The sequence below is a fragment of the Acipenser ruthenus genome, chromosome 22, assembly GCF_902713425.1.
Source record: "Acipenser ruthenus chromosome 22, fAciRut3.2 maternal haplotype, whole genome shotgun sequence".
Taxonomy (NCBI): domain Eukaryota; kingdom Metazoa; phylum Chordata; class Actinopteri; order Acipenseriformes; family Acipenseridae; genus Acipenser; species Acipenser ruthenus.
The window spans coordinates 1,035,047-1,049,097 of record NC_081210.1 but is presented as its reverse complement, the minus strand read 5'-3'; the positions used below and the strand labels follow the sequence as shown (position 1 = coordinate 1,049,097).

The window sequence follows — 14,051 nt, the reverse complement described above, 5'->3', positions numbered from 1 at the left end:
CGGATGGTTGACTGGCAGTCATTACTGTATCTGGTTTTACATCTTCCTTCTCAAAGACATCCTGCGCGGACGCCCTTATTGAGACACAACTTCCCTTCACCAGGTCAGTTTACTGGTTGACGTTGACGTTTCGGTCTGCTGACAACAAAAAGCTTGGTCCCAGCATTCCCCTAAACATTACTACGTCCTGTATTGATGTGTATCTATGTTTAGATTTAGTTGGAAGATTTAGAAAGCATTGCCAAGATATATGTGACATCAGCTTTAATGGGATTTTGGCAAGACAGAAGAACTATAACAAACATGTACAGAAAACTAAAAACAAAGAAAACTCGTCTGACATTAATAAAATACATTCTCTGCACTTATTAAAACAAAACAGGTCAAATGCTGCAAAAGGACCATCAGCCAGTATCATTAAAAAAAAAAAAAAGTTTTATATACCTTGGATTACATTGCTGATGTACGAGAAAGACAGAGAGAGACAGGTTATCAGGGACATAAATCTGCTGTTGGCAGGTGGAGAGTTTCTCCTAACTGTTTCATTCCTAAAGGAATCTGCTGCTTACACAATTTACAGACAGGCCTGTCCAGAACACCAGAATTCCAGGATATTGCACAACTGTATGCTAATAAACAGCAGCACATCTGGAGAATGACGAGAGAAGTGGGAATACCCAGGATTCCTACTGGGTGACGGGAAGGGGCGGAATACTGACGAGCCTAGGATACTCTTCTGCGTTGCAGGTGCCTAATATACAGCACCCTGGCAGGAGTCCCAGGCTAGCGACTTCACTGAACACCTATTCTGATACAGGACATTCACAGATACAAAACAAATGAACAGTGATATTACAGGCCTATTGATTAATTTAAGCTAGCGTCCAGGGAGTTTGCTGTCGTCCCTGATTGGTTCATCTGTTTGGCTGTGTTTGCGGGGAATTCTTGCAAAAGCAATTCACTGCTTTGGGCACATGCTTCATTCCAGCTTTTAAAAGTGTGCTGTGCTTCTACTCTACGCTTTGCAGGATGATAACGTCCCTGCAAACCTGGCAGACAGATGAACCAATCCAGACCTCTCCAGCTGCGGTCTCCACCTCCATGCCCAGTCTCTCTCTCCCATGCCAGGCTGTTCGGAAGCAGGCAGGTTTAGGAGGAGAGGAGCTGGATGACCTCTCTGGCTCGTCCTGCCTTCACCGCAGCAGCGCTGTCTTCCGAATCCTCGCAGTCTCTGATGACGGACTCTGCCGCCTTCACCGTGGTCTCGCGAGCGCCACCCTTCAGCCCATCCAGATACTCCAGCAGCACATCGAATAACTCATCAGGAACCTGCGGGAAGGGACGGGGCGGGGTGGGGTTAGAAGAAAGCGGTCAGTGAGACAGGGAGAACTTCGAGAAGGAGGCCTGACCCAGGAGGAGAACTTTTTGTATAGATTTCACTAATGGAAAACCAGCTGTAACATTAAAAGGAGGTGGGGGTGTATTGGTTTCTCTCCAAATTGCCTCCCTACCCCGAGGGGGGGGGTTGCTGTTTTATCCACTCAAATGACGGTTTGTGTTTCATACCTTTTCACTGTCAAACATGTGCTTCAGAAGCCAGGTCTGTCTTGTCTTTTTAAAACTCCAATCTTTGCGGTTTTTGGACCAGCTGCAAAACAAACGAGACACACGAAAGTCAATAATGACTGTTATACTACAGGTGTACTCTTAACAAGGCTAAAAGAAAAACAGCAGTACAAATCAGACAGATAATGATAAGGTAGCACAGTGAGTTTAGTGTTTAGGATTACACACAAAGTAACGGATGCACAGCGCAGGGCCACCCAAATTAAATTCTCTCTCTCTCTCTCATTACAGTTCCTTTTGCAGTGATCGTTATTATAAAAATGTGTGTTTTTTTTTTTTTTTTTTTAATTTAGTTGTCAACAATTATTTTTGTTATTTTCTCCCAATTTAGATTGTCCAATTATTTTTAAGCCGTTAGCCGCCCGCTTCTTTACACACTGCAGGCTCACCATGCAGCCACCTCCGAGCTACAGTGTTGGAGGACAACGCAGCCCTGGGCAGCTTACAGGCAAGCCCGCAGGCGCCCGGCCAGACCACAGGGGGTCGCTGGTACGCGGTGAGCCGAGGACATCCTGGCCGACCTAGCCCTCCCTCCCCCCGGGAGCTCCCTTCCTCGGTCAGCAAAGGAATAGCCTGGACTTGAACCGGTGACGTCCAGACTACAGAGCGCATCCTACACTCCACGCGGAGCACCTTTACTGGATGCGCCACTCGGCAGCCCCCTAAAAATGTTTTAATGACGTAACCATTTCCCCCAGGTTGTTTATGCATTGGCTATGCACATTTTTTTTTTTTTTTTTTTTTTTTTTTACAGACTGACCGAGGGTGCAAAGAAACATTTGCTCCATCTTCAAAGCAGCTTTCTGACTTGAAACATTAGTCCTATGTGGTTTTAAAAATAAATTATGCAGTAAGGGTTTCGTAATATTATAATAAGAGTCCAGTTGTTTCATTCTGAGATGGTCTGAAAGTGGCTGACTCTGCATGCCCACCTTACCCAGGGGGCTCCTTGTCAAGAAAAGCCTTCCTTTGTGGAACACGACAAAAACGCTTCTGTGTGCTGCCAAGAGCCTCCGCTGCAGTTAAAATTCAGAGCAGCCCCAAAACTTATTCAACCCACTGCCCAAGAGCCTCCGCTGCAGTTAAAATTCAGAGCAGCCCCAAAACTTATTCAACCCACTGCCCGCTTCTGCAGTACAAGCTGCCAATGTGCTGAATCATGGCTTTCTTTGTTTGAATTGCTTGCTTGTTGTTTGTAAAAGCCCAGGAATCGTACCATTCCCAGAACTGGGCATTCTTGATTAACTTGGACTAGGCTCAGGGGATTTTTGTAAAAATGCAACACCAATAATACAGAAGACTCGGGATAGTTAAGTTAGACTCGGGATAGTTAGAAGACTTGGGATTCGTGTTGATTGTCATTGGAAGTCTATATGAACAGGCCCTTTTTGTGTTGAATGAGTTCTAAATCAGAATGCTCCGTCCCAATGGCATGAACATCTTGTCTTTCAGAGAACACCGTCACTCTCACAACACTCACTACTTCTTATAGCTAAGCCCCCACGCTTCTAAGTACTGGCACAGTCATTTTCAAAACAATTACCTTGAGTTGCATGTCATTCCTTGCATACCCACTGTAGTCCTATTTACAGGAGACTAATTCAGACACCCTGAAAGTGAAATGTGACATCAAGCACTGTGTAACAGACCAGCTTTCTTACGGCAGCTCTCTGTCCCATATTAGGCATGTAATCTAAAGTAGATGCACACTTATCTTAATTAGGTCGAGTCTGAAATCTATTGAGATACTTGAAGATAGTCCTAAATCATTAAGAGGTTTCATATTACACAAACATACTGGATCTGGTGTATTATAAACCGCTCAACTGTTGCTTTGTCCTTCGTTACTTTCTTTGTTTTGATTTCAGTGCTTGGGCCCCCCCCCCCAAATAAATGGGAACATCTCCTTCGGCTTGGGACACATGACTGCTGCCACGGGCAGGAATCCAGCAGGCATGGACAGCTGCGTTAGACACGAATGCTTAATTAGTTCAACTTCATTTGTTGTCACTTTGAGTCTGCTAGTCCACTTTATTGCAGGTCCTTCATGACTTAACTGATCTTCAGCAGGATCAATAAAATAATGAAGGGACAAGCTGCAATGGGATAGACGAAGTGCCAAGGCTGCCTTTCTTGTCATTCTATCCCAGTTAATTTGTGTGACTGACGATTTGTCCCCTGCTAATGTCACACTGCTCGAGTCATTAGGAGCAGACTCTAGACTCTCTTACCAGGTCAGATAGTCCTGGGCCATCTGCGACCCGGACGGCTTCACAGGCTCCGTCTCCTGAGCGCTGACCCCAGCTTCCTTCATCTGCTGCTTCTCCTCCTTCTTACGCTCCTTCTTGATCTTTCGTTCCAGAATCCTCCTCTCCTCCGGCGTTAAGCCCTCTTCATCCTCCTCCTCCTCCTCTTCTCCCTGTACCTCAGGGAGGACCTCTTCTGGCTCCTAGAAAAAAGAAAAAAGAAAAAAAAAAACCTCTCTGAAGCCGTTGTTTCACAAACAAAGCCTACAATTCTAAAGCAGGTTTACTCCTCTTTATGAAAAAGGTTGGCTGCTGCAGAAAAGAACAAATCACTGGGAATATAGATTTTATTTTATTACTGTAGGCAAGCTGGAGGAAAGTAACACACATTACAGCTTGTTGTTAACGATGACACGATATTACTCATTACACTTGGAAAGGTTTTCATTCTCTGTTTGTACTTGCTCTGGGTTTGCCAAGCTCAAGTGTTTGTATTTTGAGCAAGATTTATACTTCAGTCTGGTCTGGCTCAGGAAGTGAGGGTCGCCCCATACTGAACTAGGTGACGGGTGACTGGAGGCCTGGATCTACATGTAGACTGGAGATATTAGGATTGCTACTGTTCTGGCCTCAATTACACTTCCATAAATGCTTGCCGCCTACCTCAAACCTTGTAGGTCTTTGTTGCAAGAGGAGCCGCTCTCAACGCGACTAGGAGGTGGGCAGTGAGCCCATGGCAACACATTAAGAGTCAGTACATGTACAGTAATTTACAGTTTCCAATCTCCAGCTAATTACCTAGAATTACTATGGAAACTGCGCTGGAATTTTTAAGCGTTTGGAATTCAGGAGTCAGAATTCTGATTCTCAGAAGTTCTAATGAGGGCGTGGCCAACAGCCGTTCATTCTGTCTGCAGCCTCCTGCACGTGGTAACTAGGTAACGAGACCTCAGCATACAGGTGTGTTAAAGTTAGCAGTACTCCACGTTGCACACTAGGGATTAAAACTCTTTGGGAAAGGTTTAACCTAGCAGTGCATGGTGGTACCCAAAAATACACATTTTCAAAACCCTTGTACACGTTTCAAAAAAGGACTTCATCCACAAATATGAATTTTAATAACAAGACATCGGCCACACGCCTCTATATTACGATCATTTTTCAAACCATCTGGGTCTCTTCGGTAGCTCCAAACTGAAGCATCTGCAACCCAAGCTCACTGGTTTGAATTTACTTTAAAAAGTTATGCCAAACTTGTCCAGTTAGGGTTGTATGTGGCACCATTGGGAGCTTTCTTAATTGCTGAAGCTGTACGGATCTAATCCCAATTAGGTTTAAAAAGAAAATCCTTGCAATCTAATAAAACAGCCTGCCTCACTGTACATACAGATTCATAAACAGAGATGTTTGGCAAACAAGGGCCTCCTTTGTAAATCCGGGGGCAACACTATTCCCAGTCCACTGTGGGGTGTAGAACACAACAGGGCTTGACCCCGTCAATCCCAGCGCTCTTAAAGGGAGTGACTGGTTTACTGAATCTGCACCTCCTTGCCTCTGCTTGTCATGCAGTTATTAATAACGCTAGAGGATACTAACATGAACATGTGCAAGGCTAAACGAATGCTACAATTTAAAAGGTGTTAATAAAAACGCACACTATCCTGTTCAGTTGATGATTAAAACGTCTTGCTGATATCTACAGGAATACGTATTCCTCTGTATTGGTTGAATTTGTATCTCGTGCTGCAGTCTCTGCTTCTCTGTGTATTGGAGTTCTTTCTCGTTTCGCACATGGTTTCCATTTTCTAGTCTTTAGTTGTGTTTGGAGATTCTTCCAGGCTGCTTGTGGTTTGAGCGCCCGAAACCTCGTGGGGCAGGATTTATGTTTTTGGATTTCTAACAGTGTGTAGGAACCTTGCTTTGTGATGTTTATTCTTTTAGGAAACATAACAATCCAAAACTGCTCTCCTCCTTGTCACCAACTGTACCCGAGCAGCAAATCTGACTGCATGGCTGTACTGCATTGACTATAAATCACGTTCATCATGTAATACAGACCAATGAGGGACACTGAAGGGTTACTGCATCTGCAATACGATAATCATAATACAAACAAAACCTGGTGACAAAACCGCAAGCATCTAAAAACGAGAGTTCTAGGGTTGCACCCAATACATTCTTCCAAAAAAATACAAATGAAATACGAGTGTGTGTCTGGCTCTAAGGAACCTCAGTAACTGCCTCCTCTTGGATCTCTCTCCCCACAAGACCCCCTTTCTGGCATTGCCTCCCCCACCATAGCAGTCTGTGGGCTTCCAAACTGCCTTTCCAAAACACACACCCCCACCCCTTTCCTCTGGTTTATTTGAGTAATCTCAATTCCATTTGATTTCTTCTGCTGCGTTCTGTTATGATCAACACGATGAGACAACCACCCCACCCTGTTCCAACCGTCTGTGAGCGTTCCTTCTCATAAAACAGATCTGAGAGAGAGAGATGATCCGACTTTTTATAGCAATCCCACCCTAACCCCAATCCCAAGAGTATTACCAGCCATTGAGAAGCACGACTCCTGGAAGAAAGAACGAAAGAAAAAAGAAAGGAGGAAATGAGAACAGGAAGCCCCCAGAATATTTTTATGCACATCTAAGCATTCATTTTTATTAACCAAAATCCACATTAAAAAAAAAAAAAGAGAAAATTTACAGAAGGAAACTTCTGCAAGGATGCCAACTGGAAATGAGGCCTTTATTGAGGTGCCTAGATTGGGAATGAGAGTGAACCAAGATGATCTGCTGCTTGGTCAGACTCAAACACTTGCACCCCCCTCCCCTCGCAGCACACTTTAAAAAGGAGTTCACATTTGATGTCAATTAAAAATCCACAGCTTTTAAAAAACACAAAGATCTAGGTCTGCCGGACTTCGTGTGTCTTCCCCCCCCCCCCCCCCATAAAATCATTGAGAGCAGAAATGTTTCCGAGCTGGCGGAGAGTGTGTATAACAATGTGCATTCTGGAGCATGAGAGAAGCACGAGAGGCCCCCCTGACAGGGAGGATCAAGCAGAGAAATGAGGAATGCAAAGCACAGAACTGTACAACCCCACTGGGACTGAACAGCTACAGTATAAAACACGTAACACTCGCTAGCTGGGGAAGGAAACGAACGACGCACACAAAACACAAGCATGCAACAACATTCAGTTCACCAGCATTGCCTTTCACAGCACACTACTCCAGCAAAGCCACACATTATTATTAGGTTGGGGTGGGTGGGGGGAGGACGGACAACCCCCCGGGGACTCGGGGGGGAAACGGCGGCCGACACACACGTCCTCCAAAACGTGTTCCTGCCAATCCATCATTTTTCACACTGCGGATCCACAGCGAAGCCACCAGACCTATAGTGCCAGAGGACAACACAGATCTGAACGGCTCCACTGCAGACCCGCAGGCACAGGGGTCGCTGGTGCGCAGTGAACCATGGATTGCCCTGCCGACCTAAGCCCTCCCTACGCTACCCTCCCTGCACAAATGGCCGAGCGCCGCCCCCTGGGAACCCCCCTGGATGTATTACTGGTAGCCAAATCACAAAGTGAATATCCAGCCCTGTAGAAAGCCACAGATCTGGACCTTTGGGAATGCTTGTGTTCCGGAGTTCTTATTTTTGCCGTGACTACGTTTGGGTGCCACTGTATTGTAATACTTGCTTAAAGGAGTGCTAACCCCAGGGTTTTAAAATACATCCCATCCCCTCTTATTTGCCACAAACAATATTACCTCTGACCTCGTCTGGTCTTCAATTCCGCTGAGTATCAAATTAGGAAAATCTCAAAGGAGAACGCTATAGAATAAAGTTGGCCCTCCTGGCACCCAATGTCTTCATTGGTTGTACTTCAAACTCAATCAAAAAAAATTTATAAAAAAAAAGGGGTGGGGGTGGTCATACAGCTAAGCATTTCTTTAAAGATCTAATTTTAAAAGCAGTAGTTAGCATTTCATATAAAAAGTGTGATTAAACCCTTTAACTACTGGGACAGCATGCTTTGGCGCTCGTACCCCCCCCCCCCCCCCCCCATATCTCCGGTAGTGTGCTAGGGAGGGCTGCAGTTGAAGTATTAAATCGCATACTTCTCATAAGGAGGGTCCAGCTTACACAGGCATTCTGTGCATTCCCTGGATCTCTGTGCCTGCAGCCCCACTCCCCTGCACCCACCTGCCTTTCTCAATGGAAACGCAAAGTCCCCTACCCCTCTGGCATCAACGTGAACAAAACAAATTCCACTGCTGCATTCCCATAATGATGTGACTCTTAAATAAAACTAAAAACCCACACAGATTACAAAAAATGTAGCAACACACAAAACCAAATATTTATAACGGTGTTTTGGTCTGCTCTCCCTTTTATTGTGTGTCCTCCCATTCTTCTCATTTCTTTTCACGCTGGCTGCTGGAGATATGAAACTCTAGATTCCCTTTCCTTGTGAAACAGTAATTACCCAGAATTAATCACATCTTTTCTGGGAAACATGACACATGAACTTACAAATATTGGTAGTTAGAACTGTTCGTTCCTGCTTACTGGAAGCCCTTTGATATTACGTTAACACCCACCGCGCTTTCATCATATGGGAATTCCAAAGCAATACGAAAAAGGAATTGCATTGTGTCAAAATTGAGAAACAAAAAAAAAAAAAAAACAACGGAATTTACTCTCCATAAAACAGAGTCCTGAAATAAATGTGAGAGAGTATAGTGCTCTGTAAACTGGAGCAAGTAACAGGCAATTGTTCCTATTCAAAACTCTTCAGAAAACAAGGTTGTGTGTGTGTGTGTGTGTGTGTTAACTCTTTTTAAAAAAATAAAAGGAAGAGTAGGTCCTGGACTCTTTCCTGTGTCATAATCATATTTAATGAAGCCACATATTAGCATGAGGGTGTCTGATCTACAAGCTGGAGGGAGGGGTCTACGACCTTCGTACGAATGTACAACCTTTCCTGGGAGCTAGGAAAGCACTTCTGTGCTGAGGAGAAGGGGCCCATGCCAGTCAGTAAGTGTCTGAATGGACTCTTCCCCACTCCTTGCCGTAACCTGATAACTGGGCCACTGCAGCTCTCAGGGTTTGATTCGCATCATTACCAGCAGTCCAGTCCAGAACCGTTTTTTACTGGGTTGGAAGCTGTGCTGCACTTCAAAGCAAAACAATAACATTAGCAGATCCCATTGTATCTCCAGGAGAAACCCTGAGAAGGTAGTTCTAAACATCAAGTAGCGCCGACTAGCGTGTTCTTCAGAGAGTCAAGTAGAAAAACGCTGAAACGTACTGAAGGTGGCACTATTTCTGACTATTACATGACTATTTCCTACCGTTCTGATTGAGCATTTTGAAAGTTATTTAAAGTTTAAAAGCTATTCCTGATTAATTACAAACATCTTTAAATGGTTGAACAGCAATAAAAGCAGTGAATCTGTGTCTAGAAGTCTTGAGATACACTCAAATGTTACCGTATTGCTCAAGTAATGTCACAGGAAACAGGAGTGTTTCAAGTCAAATCCTACAAGCAGACTAATCCTGCACCCGAAACCAAGAAAGTCATTTTGGATTAAATTTTAAAAATATATCAATAAGTAGAGGATCAGTAAATTCAAGGCTTTTTTTCATCCCAGGAAACACACAACCACACTTAATCCGTATATACAGCACATGCTTTTAAAGTAATTTCTCTTCAAAACAGCATTAGAGGAAATGAGCAGAAACTAAACTGACGCATGGAGGCAGAAAGAAAGAAAGTAAAAGAAAGAAAGAAAGAAAAGGCTATTACTTCAAGGCTGGAGGTGCCCAGCAAATGCACTTGTACATAAAGCTCCTCACAAAAGAGGCAAAGGGCAGAAAACACATGAAACCACTTTGGAAGGGTTCTGCGGACTCCACTGAAGCAGAAAAGTCCTGCAGGAAGCTGGCTCTGGAAAAAGAACAATCCTTTGTGCTGCCGAATGCAAGGTAAGGGCTCTTGGCAGCTATCAGGCACCTGGCCAGTGCAACCCAAACAGGACCTCTGGCACAACCGACCATAAACGTAGGTAATTTGTTTGGCATTCGTTCATTTAAGGCTGTAATAAAAGTTCAGTTTCTAGTATTTTGCATTCCTAGAGAGTGAATAAAGAGAGACTCTGATTTGGAAAATGGAACAGGAGACAACTATATATAAAAAAAAAATCATAGCAAGATTTCTAGCCTGGAGCATGCCTTTATCGATCTCCAGTGAAATAGGCTTCTGTGCTGGGCATTGCTGCAGAAACACAGCATGACAATTTGAAAAGCACAAGCACTCAAACTACCAGACCTCTCTTGAACAAACTGCTGTCAACTATCAACTGTCAACCGTCACTCATTCCCTCAGTCCCGCCTCCTAGCAATGCTAGCCAATCTCGCTTTTAGTTGATGCATAAAACCAGAAAAAAAAAGGTAAAATTAAGAATATACTATATTTCACTTGAAAGAAAAGTTAATATTTTAAAATCAGTCTAAGCTGCCCTGGGTAGGTGCCACAACTGATGGCGATACTGATACAAGCAGGCAGTGTGTTCTGCTCTGGAAACACAGGTTTAAAAACAAGGTAGAAAACAGATAAAATCTGTGACAAGGTGGGTTGAAATTTGAGCAAGTACGACAAAACACACACACTGTGCACCACAGAGAGCAGGCAGTGTGCTAAGGAGGTCCTGCAAAAACACATTACACCGTGTTTCTGCAACGAGCCAGCATCAATAGAGCGCTCAGAGGAAGAGAGGGGCCCCCTCTGAACCTGCAGGTTTGAAACGTCACCACCTTACCTAAGAGAGAAGCGGAGGTGGAAAGACAAAAATGTTCTTCCATTAACCAGCAGCAGACTTGTGGATTGGGCGCTTGTTTACAGCATGCCCTGGAATATGGGCTTTGCTTTGCCTGTGTTTGTTTGGTTTGGTTTGGGACTGCCCTGAGGGAAGGTTCGCTCAGGCAAGAGCATCATGCTTCTCAGAAAGGAAAGGCTTTTCCAGGAGACGGCTGTTCAGAGGTGAACACATCACTTACTCACTGGCTGGATACAATGACAACCACAACAGGAATTGGATTATTATTATTATTATTATTATTAACAGAATGTGTCAGAAAGATGGAACGCAGGGGTTCCTGTAGTAACTGCAGCATGTTCACCTTTGCACGTTGCCCCCCCAGTTTATTTTCTTGAATTAGTTTTAATCCTGTATGAAAAGCGCTGTGCACCAGCCTCACACAGCTTTCTTTTCAGATTCATTCAGGATTAGCCGGGCATGTGAGTTGGCTTGCTTGCAAGGTATGCAAACATGTTTTGGGGGCACTGGTGCTGGGAACAACACGGCGTTCTCAATTCATATTTTCCTTTGCATGCAACCTTATTGAATATCAACACACTGTCATGTTTGCCTCTCAAAGCATTTCATGTTTGTACTAATATTCAAATTCTTGTACCAGCACTTGTGGAAACACAACTAGACCTTTTGGCAGCTGAACTATTCTCATGAACCCAGGTGTCCCTTAACAGTAACTAATGCAGGGGGTACACAGCCAGGCTCTGCTCTCCCTTTCCCAATTAATATCACGCAGTACAGCCAGAACCTTGTTCTCTCAGGAGGCATAAATAATGTATACCCAGCCCTGCGCCTGGTGAAACATGAGAGCAATGTTTATTTACTCTGAGAAGGTTGAGGCACCGGGAGCTTTAATTCTGAAGCAGAGAATGGAGGAGCTGTTTGAGTTCTGTAGAATAATCATCATCATAAATATTATTATTCTCATCTGTATCGCTGCTGTCCTCGGCAAGGGGGCAGGCCATGCCAAGAACCTTCCAATCCTGCTGCACAGGCTTCATTATACCACAGAATAATAAAAACCAAGAAAAATCACACCGTACGCATCGAGTCAAGAAGCACGGCTAACGTAACCCCAGGTGGGGAAACTGCAGATTTCCTTATAAAAATCGGAAAGTGTAGATGCAAACCCTAAAACAACACATGGGAGCTATTAACTCCTATTTATAAAACAGCAATGGATGGATTCCTCGCTAAAGCTATAGATGGCTAACCTACCATCCCTTGTTAGCAGCAGATGCAGTCTATCAACTGGCTTGGGCAACAAGCTTTCCAATACACCCCCACAATGATCCCTTTTCCAGTACACACACACACACACCCCACATGTGGTAACTATTTGCAATCCCCTTAAATATTTCCTTTGGATAAATCGCCTGTAGTATACATTGTAGACTACAACATTTATACAGGAAAGCCTACAGGTCCGAGATCATGAAAACAAGCGGTTATTAGCCAGGATGGGAAGGGTCCACTGCAACACTTACACTCTTGTGCTACAACCAAGGGTCATTCTGTAAACCAGTGCATTAACAAACGCCACTACCTTCCTCTGTGTTGGAGTGAACCACCATTTACCAGGAGTACTGTATGCATATAAAAAATAATTAAAAAAAAAAAAACACCAACGCAGGCAAATGGCAAAAATCCACCACTTTAGAACCCTCTCCACACTTTCCACAGTCCAGATTTCTGATGCATTTCACTGCGAGCCGAATTAACCTGAGGATGAAGCGGATTAAGCCCAGGGGTCACTGCTCAAACTGCAATGCAAATGTAGCTTCTGTCTACCTGAAAATCCAACACTCCCATGCTTTTGCCTCTAAACAAACATCCGAGACGAGACAGAGACCTGTTAAAGATCAGAGGCTGTTTGCAGCCTCAGGGTGAGCACTTTGAGAGACGCACAGTACTGTACATGTCGGCTTAGCTGAGTGATGCTGCTGCTACCCTGAACAAAAAAAAACAAACAAAAAAGGCATCTGAACCTTGTTGGCCTCTCCTCAGCTTGCTGGGCTGAAAGGATTCTGCTGCTCCTGGCTCTCAGAGCACCTGCTGGATCGCAGAAAGAAAACTGAATCGCACACAGACTACGATTGGCAGCAATTCTGAAGATCAGAGAGAGAGGTGTTTATTTATGCCAAACACGGCTTTACGTGCCATAAATGTATTCAGTGCCCCCCCCCCCCCCATGGAAAACATAATTCAACTGCAAGCTTGTGTGCCTCTGAAACCTCCATTAATCCTCAATGGGCAGCACTTAACCCTTTCAGTCCTTATCTTTGTGCCGTATGTTAACACATGCTGTCAGAAACCACCGAGGTCGTGTAGAAACATATGTAAAAATAAAAAAATAAATTATAAAATGTTGCCCTGTTCTCATGTATCCTCACTAAAGATTTCATTCTTCAGCTGCACAAAAATAATGACGGACTGAAAGGGTTAAAGAGGCTGGGTCCATCCCGAGTCCTGATGAGTGGCATGCCAACGAAGACATTTCTGCTTTGAACTTCCATTCGCACAGCATAGGCTTAATCAATATACATCTCGATTTGGAATCAATACGCACTGCGGTCGAGCGCTCCATCTCAGATAAAGCATTTCATTGTAAAGTTGCATTACATCTCACTAAGAGACACCTCACACAAAATCAGAAAAAAAAAAAAAAATTTGCACAGAATAGAAATCATAAGGCTTGTTGTGGAGGGGAGATCCTTTCTGTACCTTGACAATTCAAAATGAGACTCATAGGGCCATCTTTTCAAAGCATTTACTGCACACACACACACACACATATATAAAAAATCAAGAGGTGTCTCTCTTCTCCTTTCTAAAAACAGGAGCTAACTCAAGACTGGAGTAAACTCTTGAATAGATGCTCTGTAGTGTTGAGCCAGAGCTAAACTGGGGCCCCACTCCTCAGCAGATGAGGGAAGCATGTTCGTGTTGGAGAGGCACACCACAGGGTAGCTCAGATGCTTATCAGCTTCCTCTCCTTTATATAGGGGTAATAACCTGATCTTGAATGCAGATAGCTCTGACATGCAGGCCACTGCACTTGCTAGATCTGGGCATCGTCACGCCGTTGCTCAAGCTTACTGCTCTCAGAACACCCCCACCCCCCCACCCCCCCACCCCATTCTCCACCGCATTATCTTAATCGAAGTGTGGTGCCTGCAGCTGAAACACTGCCTCCGTCATTGCGCTGCTCTGAACAATTTGTTTTCGCACAGCCCTGGGTTCCACACGCCTGCAGACACAGGGGAAGTAATGTACTGAAGGCTGGAGGTAGT

At 44.3% G+C, this 14,051-nt stretch overlaps 1 protein-coding gene across 3 annotated transcripts in view; it reads right to left on the bottom strand.

Moving 5' to 3' along the window:
* Positions 1-249: 249 nt before the first annotated feature.
* LOC117973722 (uncharacterized protein C7orf50 homolog) overlaps positions 250-14,051 on the bottom strand; it is a 54,013-nt gene continuing 40,211 nt past the window's right edge. For all 3 annotated transcript variants that reach the window (XM_034926849.2, XM_034926850.2, XM_058995730.1), the window contains exons 3-5: positions 3,858-4,075; positions 1,567-1,648; positions 250-1,329 (exon numbers count right to left, since the gene is read on the bottom strand). In XM_034926849.2, the coding sequence (XP_034782740.1) occupies positions 1,150-1,329; positions 1,567-1,648; positions 3,858-4,075 (480 nt within the window). In that variant the 3' untranslated portion in view covers positions 250-1,149. The remainder of the gene's footprint in view (positions 1,330-1,566; positions 1,649-3,857; positions 4,076-14,051) is intronic.